The 21,228-nt window shown below is 54.7% G+C and overlaps 1 protein-coding gene and 1 long non-coding RNA gene across 2 annotated transcripts in view; one reads left to right on the forward strand and one right to left on the reverse strand.

Moving 5' to 3' along the window:
- Nucleotides 1-1,954: 1,954 nt before the first annotated feature.
- On the reverse strand, nt 1,955-20,383 carry LOC308060449. Its single transcript, XR_013926731.1, has 3 exons — nt 3,915-20,383; nt 3,078-3,555; nt 1,955-2,093 (listed from the first exon to the last, which is right to left on the reverse strand). It is a non-coding gene; the product is annotated as an uncharacterized lncRNA (long non-coding RNA).
- The window catches only part of RUNX3 (RUNX family transcription factor 3), a 61,388-nt gene continuing 42,249 nt past the window's right edge, over nt 2,090-21,228 (forward strand). Inside the window, exon 1 of the mRNA XM_080379198.1 lies at nt 2,090-3,237. Within this exon, the coding sequence (XP_080235324.1) occupies nt 2,985-3,237 (253 nt within the window). The 5' untranslated portion in view covers nt 2,090-2,984. The remainder of the gene's footprint in view (nt 3,238-21,228) is intronic.

The following is a 21,228-nucleotide window of genomic DNA, read 5'->3' on the forward strand; positions in this document are numbered from 1 at the left end:
CGCTGGTTGCCGTGCCTGTGCTTTGGTTGGGAGCGTGCAGCTGCAGCTCCAGGCTGGGGCTCTGCTTGCAGGGGAACATTAAGGCTCGGGGGATTTTTAGGTTTACCCCTCACTCGCAGCAACACCCACAAAATGAACCCAGAGCTTCGGGGTGGTGGGAGCAAGGCGGAAGATTTGGGGTCACCCTAGGGTCTCTAATATTTTAATTTTTTTTCCTAACAATATAATTATTGGCAGGAAATATTCATCCCCTGCAACATGCCTCTAGCTGTCACGGAGCTCTCCCTGGACACGCAGGGAACAAACCCACCCAAAAGCAGACCCCACACTGCAGCTGCGGGGGGAGAACTGTGCACCAGGCTCTGAGCAAGGGGGATCATCTCACAAGCGGATTAATTGCACGACAGCTGTTAATCAGTTATTTTTCAAACATGCCCACTCCCCAGCCGTGGTTTGCAAGCACAAATAGAACAGCGTCTTTAATCCCAGGAGCTCCCTTGAGCAGTTTCTATTCCCCTGTGCTTTCTGCAGGGTAGGTGTCTCGCCACATCCTGGCTCCGTTTTGCAGCCCCTGCGGTGACACCGCTGCTGAAAAGGACCCAGGTTTGGAAATGGGTGCAAAAGGGCAAGAATTTAACATGGATTTGGTCCTCAAATCACTCTTGGTGCTTTGGGGAAGAATTTTGCATCTCCACGAGCATCAGCAAACACTATCATTGGGGATGCCTGTGACTCTTACCTAGATGCAAATAAATGTCTGTAATTAAGTACGACATCCGTGCTGGTCATTAAAGCTCCCTGACAAGCAGTGCCAGCACCCCATAGGTGCCCAGATAACGTATGGAATGCCCAGCAGGTTGTAGCCCCATAAGGCCCCTTACATCTGGCTGCAGGAGCAATTGGGAACATTTCAATGTAAAGCTCCACCTGAGGAAAAAAAACAGGATTTAAAGGGGCAGGAGGAAAAAATTTTATGGTAAAGGTTGATTTGTGTGGATCACACGAGGATGATGACCAGGATGAGAAGCCATGGCTGTGCCAAAGGGGCTCAGGACCACGTCTGTGGGGTGGTACAGCCCTGATTTAGGTAAAAGGGGTGGTGGGAGGGTGATGGAGAAGAAAAGCCCCACCCCAAGCCTCCTCTGATTAGTGCTGCTGAAGGATGTGGTCAGTGTGTAAATCAGGGCAGCTGAACCAGAGCTCCCGCCTGGCACTAACAATGTGGGGAGTGGGAAGACGCCTTAAAAGCACCTTCCCCTTCTCTTCCTTCTCCTCTTCTTCATCCTGACTTTTCTCCTTACCAACCCCAGCAGGACCTAAGCCAGGTGAGGGCTGAGATTTTTCCCCCTGTTTCTGCAGAGAAGGCGTCATGAACTCTAAAAATAGCCTGAAAAACCTGAATATTGCCCGAGAGGTTTGTAAGGCTGAAGTGGGCAGGGGTGGCATGTGGGATGCTGCCAGGCTGAGCCACCCCGCTCCCCTCAGGACCATGGCGGGGGCCAGGGGACCACATCCCCCCACTGCTGGGGAGCCGGAGGGCAGTGATGCCACTGCTCTGGTAGAAGCCACCTCAGTGCCTGTGGCCTCACGTCCTGTGTTGGGGCTGTGGTTGCGGTGGGTGTCTGGCAAGCGAGCCAAGGCGATGCTGGTGGGTGTCACAGACCCCGCTCCGGGCAGCAGCGGGTGTTTTCTAGGCTGGGCTGCTTTTCCCTTCCCTTTTGTGCCAGCATTTTCACAACCTCTGCCCCTTTCGCTGCTCTGAAGCCACTTTTTTCCCCCCTCCTCTTTGCTTAAAAGCAGCAAACAAGCCATTTGCAGCTGCAGTAAAACACAAGCAGCTCTTTTTTTCCAGTCTCTAATAATGCTGCAGGAATCTGTAGCATCTCCGCCGATAACATCCATGGGATGAAAAACTCAACTGAGGATGACAGCAAGGCACGATGAATGCCCACCTCGCTGAACGCCTTGGAATGGTGCCCGTGTGCCCCGATGGCTGGTGTCTTCTGCCTGGGGTCCCATTCACCGGTGGGTTTTGGTCGCTTAGGCTTAGTTTGTATTTGCTTTACTCCATCAGAGAGCTCCTCTTGCTTTTTCTTACAAGGAGGAAAAAAGAAAAAAGGACAAATATCATCTCATGTTTCATTTCTACATTTCTTCCCATTTAGGGAAAATTCGTTTCCCAGAGTGATAATAGCAATTTTCTATGAGAAAACCCATCAGCCCCAGGCAAGGCAGGGTCTGATGGTGGCTCCCATTCCAGGCGCAAGCACCCGTTGGGTGCCGGCATTTCCCTAGCCCAGCAGAAACTGCATCTTTAGGTGCTCCTGGAAATTTGCTGTGCCTGTATCTCTGGATTGGCTTTATTACTTAATTTTTTTTTTTTAATCTGCTATCAATTTAGCAAAGCAGGAGGTCAGCCGTACCCATTGCCTTCCTCCTGCTCGCCAGCCCTCTCCGCCTTCCCCAGTCCCCCCTCCGCAGCCAGCACTGTTTATTCAGCCCCATGTGCTTCATATTTTTGCTTAATACTAATTCACATAAAATCCTCGTGAAGAAGAACCACCCATCTACACACATGGAAGCAGTCTCGGCACGCAGTCCTGTAGCCGGCTGGGGGTTGGAAAGCTGCGTACAGCCCAGAATTGGGATACAGACAAGTGGTGAATGTGGGAGAAAAGGCAGTTAAAAGGAGAAAACCACGGCATGTAAATGGGTTATGACTTCCTTCACCCAATTAGGGATCTATGGGCTCTCGCCTTCGTTTTCTTCTAAGGCAACAATATAATTAATTAAAGAGAAATGTCTCCCCTGCTCCTGTCTGTCACTAAGCCGCAAGTCCGAGCGAGCCTTCCATGAACCACCAACTACAAACCATAAAATTACAAGTTAAACAAACAAACAAATAAAAATACAGAGGGGAAACCCAAACCCACACCAACCCCAGCACCCCAAAGCCGCAGCGCCGTCACCGGCCCGTTGACGCCATGGATCAGGTGACGCCGCTCTCCCACCCAGCGGATGCCGAGCCGGCGGCTCTGCCGTGCCAACCACAGAACCACCAGCCAGCCCGAGGCTACCTGTGCCACCGGTGGGGTTTTCCTCTTCCTCCCCCTCGCTGTCACTTCTCCCATCCCTCCTCTTCCTCCTCCTGCCGGGAGCCAGGATACGGGATGAGGGGGATGGCATCCAACAGCATCTTTGACTCCTTCACCACCTACTCCTCCGCTTTCCTGCGTGGTGAGTACAGACCGAGCTTTTTTGTTCCTCGGCAGCAGGAAACGTCATTGGGGTTTGTGTTTATTTTATTTATTTATTTATTTATTTTTGCAAAGCAGCAGCAGGCTGGGATACAGTTTTTCTGGCACCTCGCTCCTCGCCGCTGCCAGCCCTGCGACGGTGTTTGCCCAGCTCTGGTGGCACATTTGCTCCCAGGGATTTTTTTTCCCCCTTTTCCCATGCAATGGTGATGCTGGGATTAATTGATGTGTTTGTCCTCGTCATTAGCTGGGTGCTGGGTGTGTGCAGCTGGAGATGCCTCGTGGAGGGAGCAAAAATCTGCAGAAATGTAAATTATTTCTGAAGAGAAACTGGTCTGCAAGGGGAGAAGAGCTGGGGGAGATAAGGGCTGCTTGAAAGTTTACCATTTTATATGTTTACTTATATTTAATAATCTAAATATGAAAATGCAGTGACTTTATATAGTGCTTGGCTAAATATATAGCTCCGTTGGGTGATGAATTTTTCAATCTGCTCTTCCCGGCCTCTCTGCACACCCCAGGACACGCCGCTCCCATCCCACCCGGCTGCCTTGGGATGGGCAAACTGCCCCTCAGAAGGGGCCGTGTCTCCCCAAATTTCTCCTGCGCTCGCTCCCAGCTCCCAGCAGGGTCTTGTGTCCCCAGAATTGAACCCACCTTCGTTTCACAACTGCCGTCCACTCGTCGGAATTCCTCTGCAGCCAGGCGGCTGGGGGTGACCTGGGCAGGCTGGAGCTGCTGGGACCATGGATCCCAGGCGTGTGCCGAGATCTTTTTGGGAAGGAGCTGGGTGCTGGCTAAGGCGTCAGGCAGAGCTCTGCAGACCGCTGCCTTTCCCCTTCCTGGTGCAGTTCAGGAGCAAAAGCTTGAGCTGATCGCGGCCGTGAGGAGCCAGGTCCTGCGCGATGGCTCGGCATGTGGCTCTGAACGTGAGCAAATCAGGGAAGGGAACCCAAAGCCTCAACCCAAGGGGCAAAATGCAGTGGGTCACCCCGAAACACACCGCTGCAGACCAGGGTTTGGCCTGGGTTTGAGAACACAGAAGGTTACGTGTCCTTTTGAGGCAGGTCAGTTCTGTCACCCTGCATCACGACACCACCGTGGCTTTGAGTTGTCTTCTGAGCAGCGGGTGTGGGAGAGGCAGCAGAAAGGGATGGGGATGGGATGGAGATGGGATGGGGGGTAAATCCATACTGACTTACCCCAGCCCCATCACAGATACACCCAGGGCAAAAGGGCAGAATAGCCACGTTCATCTTAATGCCCTCCGCTCAGAGAGGGTGGCATGATAAATGTGTCCTTTGTACTCCGTGCAGCTAATTAAAGGCAGTCCCATGGCAAAGAAATGGGAGAAGTTTATAAAAAACATTTGCACGGTTCTTTTTAATCTATACTTCTCCCTCCACAAGCCAGATGAAGAAATGTTGGGCTTTAACTGGGCTTGCTCATTTAAAAATAAAAGAGAACGAGCAACAGAAATATCACGTCTTGTATGCAATTTCCATACAAATAGGAACTCATAAAAGCAATAAACATCTTTGTTTCAGACATAATTTTTTATTAAATGGGGGAGAATTAAATGATTGCACCAAGGATGGAATATGGCCAAATGGTGAAACATTTGTTTAGTGTTAGGACAAGAAATCCTTGTTTTTCTTTAAGGAGCTCAGTGTGTCTTCTCCTGCCCGGCTAGATTTGGGTGAGCACTGCAAAATATTCACGAACGTTCATTTAAATTCCTCATGGCTTTGGGGGCTTCAACGGCATTTATAGTTTTTGTTTGCTTTTCTGGGCACATCCATGAAAATGGGTGTTTGTTTGCACAAATATTTAAGGAATGAAACAAAAAATCCCGAAGGTATTCACTAGTTAATCTGGAGATGTTTGGGGTTTTTTTGTTTTGTTTTTAATGGAAAAGGGATTTTTCAGCTTTCCAATGGGGCGGGCGAAGGAACCCCACGTGGGAGAATGGCACCAATCCCCGCTCGCCTGTCGGATTCATATCAGAGTAAAATGTCTGGTGGGGGCTGAAATAAATTTGCCTCCAGTCAATGGGTTTGGGGGTATAAACCCCAGTTTTGGTGCCCAGCGCTGGCGCAGCCTGGGGGCTGTCTTTGTGTCTCCTGGCTTCTCCCAGAGCCTAGCCAGAAGTTGTAGGATAAACTGGGCTGAGTTGTAGTATAAACTGGGCTGAGCTAAGGGAGACTCTCCACTGCTGCTCCCCATGGCCCAACCCCACGTCCCCAGTGCCCAGCACAACACATGGGACTGGTCCGAGCCATGGCCACGCTCCTCTGTGGGGCTGCCGAATGCTTTCTATCCCCTTTTTGCAAGGAAAAAAAATAACTGCATCTTTTTTCTGCTCCATTCGAGTACCCTGTGGCTTGGCTCCTGGGTCTGGCCATGCTCTCCTGAGACCTCTGGAGCCACCATCCTGGTGGCAGCTGGTTGCCTCTAAATCATCAAACCACAAATGTCACATCCGTGAGTCAGTTCTTCATTACCGATGGCTATCGGGACGGGAAGGCGTCAGCCATGGGGCTGGTTTCTCAACAGCCACCGCTGTGTCTTCAGTGGAAATCCACAGGGACGGCCATGGGGTGCGATGCTTCATGGGGACGGCCATGGGGTGTGATGCTCCATGAGGATGGCTATGGGGTGTGATGCTCTATGGAGACAGCCAGGAGTTGTGATGCTCTGTGGGGACAGACTTGGGGTGTGATGCTCCGTGGGTCCACCGAGGGAGGAGCAAGATGTTGGCAGCTCAGATGCTCTCAGATTTTTTGGCTGAGGGTTGGGAGTTATTTTGCCTCAGGGGGAGCCCTGCAAAAGTGGGCTGGTGGCACCAGCTGGCTCCTCTGCGCGGGGTGTCCATGCTGGGCTTCTTTGCCTTTTCCAAGCTCAGGATGCTGGTGTTCAACATTTTTTCCTTGGTTTCCATAAATCTGAAAACATGCAGGAACTGTTCATAAATTCACCGTCCATCCATGCTCCCCGGTGAAAATGAAACGCTGCTGTATCACTGGGTTTGCCTTTCTCCATCCTGTTGGTGTCCTCATGGGCAGCTGCCTTCACCCCCCCTCCCCTGCCTTCCCCAGGTGGCTTCATGTCCTTGCACGGGAGGCGAAGGGCACTGAGCCTCATCCCTGGCATCCAAGGAGGGAATTTTACTGTTTCTTTTGCAGTCGCAGGGGTGTAGGCAGGCTTTCAGCCCTGTCTGGCCGTGACGCAGCACTCGGTGCTGTGCTAGATTTGCTGGGACTGAGCCTGGGGTTTAGCCCCCATTTGTGGCTTCTCCTGGGCTCTCCAGTCCTCACCGCCAGGTGATGGTGGCAAATTTCCTCCTGTCTTTGCACCTTCTTCTCTGGTTTGCTAAAGGGAGCAGGCAGTCCATGTGGGTGTGGGGAGCCTGGGGGTCCCCCATGGCCTCATTAGCCTAATGAACAAGGCATTCTGCCTAAAGGGGAAGGCGTCAGGGCTTGGAGGGTCCCTGCAGAGCTGTTTTGCCCCCAGGAAAGGCAGTGGGGTCTGCGTCGGGCAGCCTTGCTGGGGGATCTGAAATCCCCCTGAGCCATCATCCCATGGGGAACCCACCACATCCCCGAAACATGGCAGCTTGGATGGACAAACTGGCTTGTCCTGGCCCTGGAGCTGCCCCAGCAGATGCTGGAGAAAGATCAGGATGAAACCCTGTGGTGCCAGTGGCCTTTGGCCGCTGAAAGCGGGTGATGCTGACTGCCCTGGTGTGGTGAGTGGCTACCACTTCTTCTCTGGAAGGTCGCTGCACCCGCGCCTCTCCCCACTTGCCACATTTGTCAGAGTTGCACTGTTCCTGCACCGGGGGCTGTGCTCTGGGGCTGGCACATCCTGGGGTGCAGGGAAGCCGACACCCTGCCTCTCCTCGCTGCACCCCCAAGTCACCAGTGGCTTCTCCTACCTGTGGGGTGCAGGTGATGGCTTCGGCTCACCCCAAGCAGAGCTTTCTTTTTCCACCCTTCCCATAACTGGCCACCACAGGATTCCTGCTCAGCAAACTTCCTTTTAATGGATTTCTGTGTTTCTTCCTAACCACGGCAAGCTGAGGCTGGGTGAGCCGCCACTGGGTAACACCATGCGCGTGTAACGGCATCACCAAGCTTTGCCATCGTGTTTCCCTGAAGTGTTTTGTCTTATGTAATTTATTTTTGGGATTTTTGTGGTTTTGTTTTAACATATGGATAGCTAAGCCCCCCACCGGCATGATGACAGTGCATCGCACCAGGGGTCTGCTGTGATCGGGTGCTGAGGTGGGAGAGACAAGCGTATGGACCATGCCTGCCCATGGCCAGATATGTTACCTGTGTCTGCAGGGAAAAGCAAGGCAGAGTCTGCGTGCTGGGGAGAGGAGGGATGAGCATTGCACTCCCTAAGGATGCCTGCATGCCCATGAGCATTGTGATACCCACAGATGTTTGCACACCTGTGAGCACTGCAATACCTGCAGGTGTTTGTGTGCTTATGAGCACTGCAGTCCCCATGGTTGCTTTACCCACCCATCAGCATTGCACTCCCAATGGATGTTTGCACACCTGTGAGCACTGCAATGCCTGCAGGTGTTTGCATGCCCATGAGCATTGCAATGCCTTCAGATGTTTGCACACCTATGAGCATTGCAATGCCTGCAGATGTTTGCATGCCCATGAGCGTTGCAATGCCTGCAGATGTTTGCACGCCCATGAGCGTTGCAATGCCTGCAGATGTTTGCATGCCCATGAGCGTTGCAATGCCTGCAGATGTTCGTATGCCCATGAGCGTTGCAATGCCTGCAGATGTTTGCATACCCCTGAGCGTTGCACACCCCTGAGCACTGCATACCCAGGAGCTCCCCTATAGCCACGCAGCCAGACCCTACTTCCACCCAGCAGCCCCTGTCCCTTCACCCCCCTACCCTTGTGCAAACCCTCTGCCTGCCCCCCCAGCTCCCTGGGGGTGGAGGCCATGGGGAGCCCCAGTGCCGCCCCAGCCCACGCACTTGCCCACGTGCCGGGGCCCTGGTGCACAGCACCACATGGCCACAAAATCTGGTTTTCCTCCATTCATCCTCCCCTCCCGGGGAAGGCTTGTGCACTCGGAGCTCATCGGCTTCTGATTGACTGTCAGTGGCTTTGCCTTTTCCAAGGAAACCCCGCTGACTGGTGGCATGTCTTTTTTTATTTTTATTTTTTTAATATTTGTGTGTGTGTGTGTGTGTGTCTGTGTGAACGAGTATAAATCCATTGTCTCTCATCACCTTGTTATGATCTAATAGGGGCAGAGAGACAGTGGCATTCCCCTTTGCTGAGCACTTTAATTCATGATGATTTCTTAGACTTGATCTCCTCCGATATGTCGTCAGTGTTTGTGGTCCACTGTTTTGGCCGCGTACGGTTTGGGAAACAAACAATGAGCTGTATGTTTGCCGGCTCCGATCCACACATGGTTGGCATTAGGAGCAAGAATGTGATTTCGCATCCAAAGGGATGAGCCCGAACCACGGGCTGCACCGTAAATGCTCCCCGAGCAAGGCTGAGCGGTGGAGGGGAGAACAGTGAGCAACCTGCCAGGAGGGCTCCAGCGGTGCTGGGGGGGGGCGGGGGGCTTGGGGCTCAGCCCCACGGGTGCACGTGTCCCCTCCCTCCTGCTGCACGGTGCGTTTGCACCTGGGTTTTCTCGTGGGTATGGCCAGGGTGTGAAGAAACTGCTGATGCAGGGGTGGGTGATGGCCACCGGCTGGGCGAGTGGCGCAGGGTGCCGAGGGCTGAGCTCTCCCCCAGGGCTTCCCATCGCTCCCTCCTTTTCCTCAGCTCCGGTGCTTCATCCCTGACGTGCCAGGGGCCGAGCCAGTGCAACGGCTGGGGCTGAACCTGCGCTCCCAGCCCTTTCATCCCGGAGATCCTGGCAGCCTTTAGCTTCAATTCTTGGCCAAAAAAACCTGTCACCCTTGCCCTGGCAAAAGGAGTGATCCACGGTGAACAGCCGTGGGGGCTCTGCGGACTCCCCCCCCCCCCCGTGACCGTGGGCAAGGGGAGAGCCCATGCCACCGGTCGGCTTCTGCTGACACCGCTCCAAAACCGCGGCTGAGTGTCCTGCTGGAGACGGATTTGTGATGCGCGGCTGCGGGGGAAGCTGCAGGGAGCGGGAGGTGGAGGAAGAGCTGCTTTTTGGGGGGGATGTGCCTGTGTTGTGAGGGTCTTGGAGTGCACCCGGCTGGTGGGTGCCAACGGTGGTGGTGCAGGGTGGGAAGGAGAAATGAGTGAAGACCGGCCACAGATCTGGTGTTGTCCCCGGTTATACGCCGGTGATGGACATTTGCTGCACCACGGGGCAGCATCTCCAGCACTGACTAAAACCACGGATGCTTCAGCCTTTTTGGTTGCAAACACAAACCCTCCTCCACTGTCCAGACCTGCTGCTGCTCTGTGCCTTGTCTGGGAAAATTTCTCTCCATTTCCACCCATTTCTGTGTCTTCCTTTTGCTGCTTTGACCTCGATGGGGCAGCTGCTGTGCTGGTGGCAAATGTGGTTTCCCAACTGGTAGGGACAGCAAAGCCCTTTGCAGAAGCATCCCTGGGGGGCAGCTCCCTCCTGGGCACCCCAGCAGAGAAGGGTGCATGGGAAAGGGGGGAACGGAGAGCACGCACCTCCCACGCAGGGCACTCGGCTGCTTGTGGGAGGGCAGGATGCGGCCCCAGCACGCTGGGTGCTGTAGGGACCATCGTGATGCTGCAACTCACTGACAGCATAAAGCAACACTCAGACTGGCCCCGACAGCCGTCTGGGGGGTGCCAGGCACAGCCTCCGACCGCAGCATTATCCTCCTCCTTGGCTCTTGTCTTTCTAAAACTGCTTTAATTTTTTTAATTTTTTTTTTTCAAGAAAGCAGGACAGCCGACGCGTCTGCAATCTGGGGGTATTTTCCATAACATAAACATAGCAAAAAGAAAAAGAAAAAGAAAAGGGAAAATAAAAAGAAACAATGATTTTCCATTCCCACTGGAAGCAGCGAGTGCGTTTGGAACATGAGGAACATATTACTCAAGCTATTGTAAAATAAAATATAAAAACAACCAAAATAGGAGGAGAAGGGAGAGATTAAAAAAGAAAAAAAGCCCTCAGCTGGGAAGGGAGACACTGAAAAATGGGGGGGGGTTCAACAATCTCTGTCGTGCAGGAGAGCCCATGGGGACCTGATCCTGGATGGAGGGATAAGAGGCTCCTGGGTTTGTATTTGCGCTTGGGGAGATGGAAGGGACAGCTGAGAAGGGACCACCCTGGATGCTCCATCTCCCCAGCGAGGAGAATCCCACGAGGGATTTGCATCCCTGAGGTGCCACCAGTTCCACAGCCACAATTCGGGGCCCATGGGTGCCCCAAATCATCGCCAGCACCGGCCACGCTCCCCCCAGCCCACCCGGGGCCCCGACTGCCCTCGCTGGGGCTCCACCAGTGCCTTTGGCATCATGGTGGGGTTTGACCTTGTAGCCGCAAGCTGTTGGCGCAGGGAAGCTCCACAAGGATCCTGACTGCAAGGAGACACCTTCCAAGGGTCTTTTCTCCTGGTAATGATGGGATTTTAGGCTCTGGGGCTGCTTTTTTTACTATTTTTCAGTCACTCTGTGTGTGTGTGTCTCTGTGTGTGTGTGTGTATGGCAGCTATATTGGGATGTGATTTCACAAGGCGGCATGTTTTTTGTTAAAATAGCTTCTAAAAAAATCAAAACAAAATGGTAGGAATGATGTTAGCGGCACAACCCTGGACCAAAGTCTGCCCTGGCTTCTCACACCCTCTGTGCCTCCTGGGTCCTGGCCAGGGCTCAGTCTGGCACGGGGACAGGCAGACAGACAAAGGGTGCTGCAAACCCCCTGCGAACTGATGGAGAGCCCGCCAGTGCCTGCGATTGCAGGGCAGGGTGAGCTGGTCGTTAAAAGCTAGTTATTGTCTTAAAGAACCTTGGTCAGGGCTTTGCAACAGGTTTCGCATGTGGCTTCAGGTGCAGCACCAGCATCCCGGGATGGGGCCACCAGCACAGGGTCCACGTGTCCCTTAGATGGGTGCTGGTGACACAGTGCTTCTCTGGCGGCTGGAGGGGAGGTTTCTTGGAGGAAAACCTCAGCGAGCGACTGAGGCGGTGGCTTTCTGATCTCTGGAGCAAGCACGTGGGTTATTCCCAGAAGCGGCACGTTTCCTAACCAGCATCGCAGCCCGCGCACGCCTCCCGTCCAGCCGCTGCCACTAGCGGGGCTGTTACAGGAATATCCCCAGCTGTAGCTCAATCCCTCCCCCAACGAGAAGCCAAAAAACCCAGGAGGAAGCTACAAATTACAAATACTAAAATCTCCTGCAAAAATTGCCTATTTCCATGCCTGGTCGTATTGCTTACAAAATATTGAAAAGACTATTGCTCCCTGCATCCCGTGCTCGGTGCCGGTGGGTGCAAGTGAGTGGCAAGGAGATGCTGGGGCTGGGAGCGGGGCCGCGCAGCGATGAGGTGCACGGAGAAGCCAGGGTGGCTGCTCCCTCACAGCCTGGCAGGCATTAAATGCCAGACACGGGCTGCGCTCTTTCCCTTTAAACTGGAAGCATATGCATGGAGATAATTTAAGGACAGAGCACGGTGCTGTGATTTCAGTTGACTTGAAGTGGGGAATAAACTGCTTTAGTGGGGATTTGCAAAAGGTCGTGCCATTTTCCCCTCATTAGGAGAGAGAACGTGCCGGCCAGAGAATGTAAAGACTAAATCAGATGTGCTGTTCCAAAATTAAGCCCTTGTTCTGCAGCTCCTTTGCACCGCGCTGCATTTTACTGGCCACTTTTGTGCCCAATTACCTTGAACCCTGTAATTAAACACCTTTTTTTATTAGCCCTGGGTTGGTTTGGAAAAAATCTCCTCGAATGAATGAGCCTACCATTTTTTTTTATTTTTTTTTTCCATAAAACTCAGCAAAACTGCTAGGCTGGGAGGAGCAGCCCCAGCCCCGAGCGGGACGGTGGGACACCCACCCGTGTCTCAGCCGCATTCCGGTGGGGCTGGGATCCCACACACGTGCTTTAAACCTCCCCACCCCTGCAGCTAGCAGGGACCTCTGAGTGGCAAAGCCTTTCAGACCCAAATTTCCTCCGTATTAGTGTCATGTGTTTGCTTTTACGCTCGAGCTGGGCACAGAGCTTCCGTGGCTTCCTTAGCTCTGCTTGCAGCAAGCGTGGCAGCCCTGAGGTCACCAGCAAGCCCAAGGGCTGCTGAACCCCATCCCCGCTCGCTTGCCCTTGTCCATTTGGGGACTTTTGGTCTGTTGCAGGAAGGGCTGAGCCTGGGCGGGGGTGACGGAGCTGTCACCTGGTGGAGCGGGTACTGGCGGGACCTCAGTGGGCATCAGGGTGCTGCTGGGAGCTGGGGCTGGGTGTTGGGTCCTGAGTCCTCCATCCTGTAACTCTGCCCAGCACCTTCCTCCCTCAAATGGAGGTCGGTGGGATAACAGATGCAAAAAGACAGAGCTCCGGATCAGGCCCTGCTTTGGTTAACTCTTTTGAGCCCAAACTGTGCTAGCCAGCACCACCGACGCTGTTCTGTCCTTTGCAGGGGCTCATTCCTGCTGTGGCACTGCAGTTCTTCCTTTACTCCGAGACAGCAGTATAGGATATTATTTAAACATAAGATATTAGCAACATATAAAAACACTGGTCATGTTTATTAGAAGGGGGTTAGGTTTTTATGGGAAGACCACAAATGTCCCTCATGTGCAGCAACCTTGTAGAGCACACGGCTTCCAGCAGTGTCCTCATCTGCTCCCTATCCTGTGAGAGCTTTTGCCAGTGATGATCCCTGGTCTGGGAGCAGCTCTGGCCTTCCTGGGGTTTTCCTCTCCTCTCCATCCAGCCTCTGGGCTTGTTTTGCCCAACTAGTCCATGCCAGAGGGGCTGCTAGCCTTGATAGGGGTGTTAGCCCTGAGAAATGTGGCTCTACATGCTGTGGTCGGATCTGGCCAGGTGGAAGACAATTGGGGTTGGTTAACGGTGATGAAAGGAGCCCACAAAAAAAGTTGTATCTGTGATGGTGGGAGGGATTGGGACCCACAAAGTCAGAGCCCTGGGTCCATGATGGGACAAGCAGGTCACCTGTGATGCCAGCTGCCAGCACCTCCATCCTGGCTGCACCAGGAGCAGAACACCCCTTGCAGGGGGGAGTTAAATGGGACTGGCAGTGCTGGGATTCCTCCTGTCCCACCTGGAAAGTCAACACAGGCTTTGGTGTAGGAGGTAGACTAGCCAAGCCCTGAAGGTGGCACCTTTTAGTCATTTCAAACCTCCTTCTACCTCGACAGCCAGCAGGCACTAACCCAACACACTGCAGAAATCATTGCTCAGGCGGGTGGTCTGACCATCCCACCCTGTGCTGGAGGAGATGAAATACCCTTAACACATCCAACAAGAGCAGGGGCATGGGAATATGCTCCTGAGTTGGGGAATTCACAGCTTATCTCCCCAAACTTTCACCGGAGAGATCCCACCTCCCGCCCCCAACCACCTCTGGGGTCCGTCTCCTGCAGTTCGGCGGGTGAGCAAAGCCGACCCTCGCTGCTGGGAGATGAGAAGACCCCGATCCTAGATCCACCCCACCTGAATCCCACCGACGGCAACGGACGCAGGGAGTGCCGGCTACAGCAGGATGGGCTCGTTCCCATTGGATTTTGAGATGCCGAGGATGCGAGTGCCAGCCTGCCAGGGCTTGCAGGGCTTTCCTCGGGCTATCGTCACGTCTTGGGGGGCTGGTTGAAAGCAGGGGCTCCTCACTGCTGGAGCTGGGATGCACACACAGTGCTGGGACCACGTTGTGTGGCAGGGCCTGGTGCGGGGGGTTTGCCACGGCTGGTGGGGGGCAGATGGGGGACCCAAAGCACTTGCCGCAGCGCGGCTGGGGTCCTTGGGGAAGGCAGAGGCAGAGCTGCAGCTTGAACCCAGACGTCTCGCTTGCCCCACTTCCTTCTCCCAGAGCCCACCCTTCTGCCAGCGGGGGGCTGCTGCTTGGTGGGAGGAGAAAACAGAAAAACATCCTCCAAACCCACCAGTTTCGGAGGGTCAGGCAGGCACAGAGTGGCTTAGAGCCCAGGACATGGCTGAGGCTGTGTTTTGCAGATAAGATCCCCTCTCTCCGCACAGAGCTGGCTGCTCCTGCGAGGCTGAAAGCCGCTACCGTTTTGTCTGGGCAAGTTCTCCATTTCTCTCGTCTCCAGCCCCAGCCTGCTGTCAAACTGCTCCAGCTTCATGGGCTGCTGTCTGGGCTGGGGCGAGGAGCCTGCTGGTGGTGTCAGCCAGCTGACCCAGGCAACAAGCACCTCCTGCTCGCATATGAACTTTTATAAGAATCTTCTGAAAAAAAAAAAAAAAAAGACAAAAAATGAGCTCAGTGAGCGCAGGGCTGGGGGGTTGATGGAGGCAAGCAGGCGCAGTTCCCATTCCAGGCTGCTGGAGATGGATGAGGAGCAGTGATTTAACAGCAGTCCCTAAATAATGTTGCGTTTGATTTGTCTGAGTTCATCGCCAGAAACCAGAAAAGTACCTTCTGCGTCGATTTTGGCCTCTGACTAATTCCTCCGAGTCGAGGATTTGTTCTGTGCCTAGAGGGATGCGTAAATGCCGGGTGAATTTGCAGGCTGAACCCTCTTGGGGGCTTGTTTTCTGGAGCAACTCTACAACCGCCAGACTTGTTAGTGGGGAGTGTCAGGCAAACTCACATCGATGAGAGTCTTTATGAAAGAAAATGTTTTCACTGGAGAAAATAGTCTGAGGAGGGAGCAGAAGGAACGCAACTCAGAGCCCAGCTGGTCAAAGCAGCCCAACAGCAGCCCTGCTGCGAAACAGCATCACCCAGAGTTATTCATAGACGTGAAAGTATTGAATAATTGCAAAAAGCACGTGAACCTGGAAGAAATGGTGCAGGCCTGAAGGACAATTTGTAAATTTGGAGGTGCAGTCCTGGCACTCCTGTTTGCGTTTCTCCAGCTGTATGCGATGCCGCTTGGTGCAGACCCCGCAGCTGCATCGCACTCCCTTGCTCCAGTCGGTCCCATTCTTCTCATGTCTGACCCCTCCCTTTAAATAGCAGTTTTGGGGGGCTTTTCCAAACCACTCTTTTGCTGGAGAACAACTAGCAGCCATCCTGTGCTGGCACCACTCTGCAAAGCTCATCTGCCTGCAGACAGGTGGGGAAAACCCTCGTGCGGATGGAAGCTGCGGGATTAGGCACGTTTATAAACGGCTCATTTATAAGGCACCTCCTGTGATCTGCGTTCCTCCCAACCCACCGGCTTTGCCACTGTCAGGGCTCAACCCATCCCAGGGAAAAGAAATGGGGTGACCACCTTGGGGGGAAGATGGGGAGAGTGTTGGGGCTGAGGCAGGTGGGGAGGAGATGCCCTGGTGTCACCAAGAGCCACCACAGGCATGCCAGCAGCTCTCCCAGCAAGGTGTCACAGGCTGAGGTTTGGGGGGAAACTCTCCACCTCCAGCAAGAAGGCATTCCAGGGAGGGTTTGGGAAATTCAGCAAAGCTGCCGTGAGGCATCTCCGTTGCCCTGTGGCCGGTCAGCGTGAGGCGGCACAACCCCGTCATCCTGTCCAGAGCAAGATGCAAATGATGCACGAGGCTACTACAGAAAGCACATCTATGGTCTGCCTGGTTAAAGGGGTGTCCGGTGTGGTCTGGAATCAGTGGGGTGCCCTCGGGGTGACCAGGCTGGTTCTCTTTGCAGTGCTGATGGCCAACAGGGAAGTTAAACAGCTACGGTGTGTTCGCACTTGCCTGTAAAGCTGCTTTTTGCTGAGACGTGACCCTAAGATGCTCTATCAGACCTGACCCCAAAAGGAAACAAGTTCCCTGTCTGATGCCAGCGGCGGTCGCAGGCAGCTGCCAGCCCCCTCCTGCCCCGTTTCTGTCCCCACATCCAAGAGGAATTTGCTGACGCTGCAGCCCTGAAGCAGCTACACCTTCGGCCGAGATCTGCCCACAGCTGGGTGCCCTTCGCAGGGTGGCAGGTGGGCGTGTGGGAACGTGAGGGGTTCCCCAGCTTTGCTTTCTCTAGTCATGTCTGACATCCCCAAAGGGACCCGTCGGCAGCCGGTGCCCGGTGCAGCCTCGCTTCACCCCGTCAGGGCTCAAGCACGTATCCCAGCCACTGTTTCTGTGTGTGGATGCAAGACCCTTCCCCAGAGTCCCTGCATGCTCCCTGCTGTCCTGCAAACCTCAGGGAGCGCTGAGCACCCCTTTGATACCCACCATCACCCCAACATTTTGGGCCAGGCTGTAGGGAACAGCATTGAAAAATGCTCTTAGGGAAACACCATTGGATGTTCAGCCGCTGCACGGGGACGGGAGGTCAGTTTTCCCACCCCACTGGCGATGGGGACAAGCGATGGGGCAGTTTAGTGAACGCACAGTGATTTTCCGAGGCAAGAAACGGCTTTCTGCAGCCTCTTTCGTGTCGCAAGAGTGCTTTGCTCAGCACGTGCAGGAGGATTTCCCTGTGCCCTGGCTCTCTGCGCTCTGCTCGGAACCCCTTCCGTGACAGCAACTCCTGTGAACGTCTCTCCTTGCAATTAGAAATTATATCGTGTTTTCCTGCATCCACCCCGTTGTACTTTTCTCGTCGTCATGTGCCTTTCGGTTCCTCTTTCCACCATCCAGACGTTTCCCCTTTTTCTTTCCTTTGGAATTTTTTTTATTTCTCCCCCTGTCGCGTTTTGGGTTTTGAAAGGCTGGGCACCGCCCTGGGATGGCTGCGACCGCTGGCCCCGGTGCTCAGTCCCTTCCCTCCTGGTTTTGGCTGGGCTGGGCTCCAGGGGCTCTGGGGAAGGGGCTGTCCAGGGGTCCCAGGAGCCCCACAAAATGCTCACCATGACTTCAACCATCTGCTTTCCAGCATAGGGAACGGACACGCTGGAGATGTCTCGATGCAAGAAGAGTCCTCATTGCCCGTAGGGTCTGGTAGGAGGTGTCGTGCCCCCTTAAAACCCCTCTGAAACCCCCGAAGAGAGAAAAACTCCCATGAACTTGAACAGCTCTGAACAAAGCCCAGTGTTTCCAGTTGTTCTATCCACCTTTGGGCATTTTTGGAGGAGATGGGATGTCCTTAGGTGCTCCATAACCTTTGCATGAATAGTTCCTTTTCTCTGCATAAGCACATTCTTAAAGGAGCATTGGGCTTTCATTCTCCACTTACTCCAACCGTTGTACTTCTCTGTTCACTTGTTTAAATCAAGCATAAAGCTCTAACTGTTCTTTGAATATTTATGACTAGTTTTTATCTCATGCCATGCATACAAAACATACTTGATTTCTTTCCTAAAAGTTTTTTCAAGTGCAAAGTTTTAAAAACATGTGGCTTTTATTGCAGGCAGGAATGAATAACAGCATTCCACCAGTAACCACATTAAATGGAACAGTAATATTCATATGCGTAAGGGCAAAAGCTGCCTTGTTTCCTATTTGCAGTTGAACTCTGAAATTAATTAAGAACTAAAAGGATCTGACAGTCATTAGGATCTTTTAAAAAGGAGTGGAAGTGGCAGATGGGACCCACGCTCCAAAAAGCTCGTCCATGCTATCAATAGCACAGAGGATGTGAGCCCTGAGCATGGTCCTCATTGTCGGGCCGGTGTGGGGAGAGGAGAATCGCCGTCCTGAACAATGAAGAATGGCACTTTGGTGACCTCAGAACCGCAGGATTCACGTCAATTGCACTCGTGCTCCTAAGTCACTTTGCAGCTTGTGAAAACGCCGTCTCATCCCGTCGGTGCCGCACACGCTCGAGTATTTGCTCTGCACCCAGAGCACAGGGTGCCAGCCAAAGGCTGGTGCCGGGACAGTGTGGGTCCCAGCTCCCTGGGCACGCTGTGGGAGGGAGGATAAATCCCCCCAGAGCAGCAGCATCGCTCCTGGTCCACTCCAGCGCCTGTGCCTGGGGCTCACCGCTCCAGTCCCTGCGTGGCCAAGGATGCGGGTGCAGGTGCAACACACGTGGAGTGTCCCACTGGGGACGCTGATGGAAATGAGGGTTGGTAATAAAGTACACTGGTATAAAATGGGGAGAACTGGAAGGACAGGCAAGCCCCAAAGCTGTAAGAAGAGTCAACGGGCACTTCTCCTGAGATGGCCTTTTCTAGTCATTCAAACAAAGCTGAATGAAACTCGGCCCCGGGCAACCAGGTGGGAATCTAACATTGATCTTCCCCAGTGACAGCATTTCATGCCAGGATCTGAAACTCTTGCTAAAGTCTTGCTTCTCCTCCTCCTCTTGCTGCCTCAAGCAAGGATCCTGGATGCTGGGGCTGCGTAGGCAGACAGCAAGGTGGAACCTGGCAGCCGCAGCTCCCGTGGGGTTAATGGATGTCCCGGCTCAGGATTTGATGTCATGCTGCAGCCCTGGCCTTGGGAGTGGGTGCTGGGATGGGTTCCCCCACCACGGGCATCACCCAACCCCGGGGCCAGCAGTGCTGAGCAGAGCCCGGTGCAGCCCTGCTGGAGTCGTCAACAGGCTGCTCCCGCTGCTGGTGGCTCGCCCGAGCCCAGGCTTCCCCTGATTTATGTCTGGGGCAGCCACTGCCTTTTCTCCCCCCCTCCCCCGTTTCCCTTTATTTCTTCCCTTGAGCCCCACAGCTTCCTCCCGCAGGAACCTCTGCCTGCGGCGCCCATAATTGCCCCATGGGAGCCCGTTTTAGCGGCGACGCTCAGGGGTTAAAAATTGTCACCATGGTGCACCCCATTGGACCCAGCATCTGTTGTTTGATTTATGAATGACTAGCACGCTCCCTCCCTGCGTGCTGCTCTCAGATCCCCTTCCCTTCGCTACAAAACAGATCCAGACACCCGCATGGCCCTACTGAGCGCTGTGCTCCTGAGAGCTCTGAGGCAGGGTTTGCGATGAATTTTTAATAGAAAGCTTCCTCTAAGCCTCTGCGCTCACTTCCTTGCCGTCGAAACGAGTGGCTCTGCTGCTAAAGAGCAGCTCAAATGAATTAAAAACTCCAGAGGAGCCTGTAAGGGAAGCAGTCCCAGTGAGTAATGATTTAAAGAGCCGCTGACCTCCCCGCAATGCGAACAGTAGCTTTTAAGTATTTGCAAAGAGGCCCATACAAATCCTGGGTCTTATCCTCTTACTAACCTCCCCTGGAGCACGGGGAGGGTAGCAGAGGAATAATCCCCATGTGTCGATGTCTCCTAGTTTGTGGAGGACCAGAGCGGTGTGACGTTTGCCCCCTGCCCGAGTCTCTGACTCCAGCTCTGCTGGAAAGGATGATCTGAAGGAAAGCTAATTCCCATGAGGGCACAGCAGGATGGGTGCCCGTGGCTCTGGGGTAGCTTTGCTCACCTCAACCCCTCCTTGCAGAAGCAAGCTCTGCACCTCTGGGGGTCACCACCCAGTTTGGGGCTGGGGGAAGCCCAGTTTGCCACTGCTCGGTGTGGTTGGCGTCTTGTTTTATATCGCTGCCAGCTGGCAACTGGCTTTGCACCGACACGACAGGGAAGCAGGGGGCTGTGCAGCAGGTTATGGGGGTAAGTCTGCATCCCAGCACCCTGAAGTCAAGAAGCAGCAGGGGTGGGAGGCCAGAGGTTGCTGGAGAGGGCGGCTTTTGGATAGAGCGGGATGCGGTACCCTGCACACCTGGGATTGCGTGGGTACTTGGGGATGCAGGAGCATCCTCAGCCAGGGTACTTTGGCAGGGAGTGCTATGTTGCTTCGAGGACCCCGAGGCGATGTAATGAGGGGCCCTTTCCAACAGGTTGCTCCCAGTATAAAAAATGGGTTAGAGAGATTTGTAGACAGCAGGGCTGTGAGTGAACATGGAATGGACAAAGCCACCGAAGCAGGAGAAGGAGGGAATTTAAACCTGGAAGCAACCATCATACTGCAGGGAGACAGCTGCGCTGCTGGGACCGAGCCCGAAACCACCCCATGGATGCTTGCAGGACAGGGTGGGCAGCCAGCGTCGTCCCCCCACTCTGTACCACCCCAGGGCTGCATCTCGGGGGGGGGGGGGGGGAGGAGTGGGTGACACCCCTGGGGCTGCCCAGGGGGGCAGCTGGGGCAAGGGCGGTCGGTTCAGAGGCCGGCGGGGGGGGGGGGGGGGGGGCGGGCAGAGCCCGTGGTGGGTGGGGGCAGTAGCGCCCGTGGGGGGGTCAGAAGCGCCCGTGAGGGGCTCAGCAGAGCCCGTGGGGGGGTCATCAGTGCCTGTTGGGGGGTCAGCAGCGCCCGTGGGGGGCTCAGCTGAGCCCGTGGGGGGATCAGCAGCGCCCGGGCCGCCCCGTCGCAGACCCCTGGCGCCAACTAGCGGCTGCGCCTCCGCACTACACCCTCGCCGCGCATGTGCGGTGCTGCTCCCCGTCCCCTCCCTCGGGGGGAGGGGGACACCGGCGCGGGGTGGGGGGACACACCGGGATAGGGACGTGCCGAACCGGCGGCAAAGCCCGCCGTGGGACCATGGGTCGGTTCTCCCCGCCCGAGGCTCTAGGTTTTGTGTGCCCCCGTCCCGCTGCTGAAAGGGGGGCGAAAAATAGAACCAAACCCGAGGCCGCTTTCACCTAAAAAGGGCAGGATCCAGCGCCGGTAACCGCGGGGGCCGCCCGACGTGCGGGGCTGGCAGCCGCGGCCCCCGCCCCCTCGGGGCCGCCTGCTCTCGGCGCTGCCCCCGGCACCGGCTCGACGGAGCCGCCTCGCCCGGCGCGGCTCCGCGGGGGCCCGGCTGCTCCCGGGGGGGGCGCAGCCAGAGAATCTCCCCTCCTCTTGGGTAAAAATAATAGTAATATATAGATATATCTACCTTTTTTTTTTTTTTTTTTTTTTTACAAAACCGAGTTTTTTCAGGGTCTGGCGAGCAGCGGGACGCGGAGCGCGGGCCGGGCTGGCCCCTCCGGGCACTGCGGCTTGCGGAGGAAAACGCTTCATTAGTTTGTGGAGGGAAT

Source organism: Falco punctatus (genome assembly GCF_963210335.1).
Source record: "Falco punctatus genome assembly, chromosome: 3".
Lineage (NCBI taxonomy): Eukaryota > Metazoa > Chordata > Aves > Falconiformes > Falconidae > Falco > Falco punctatus.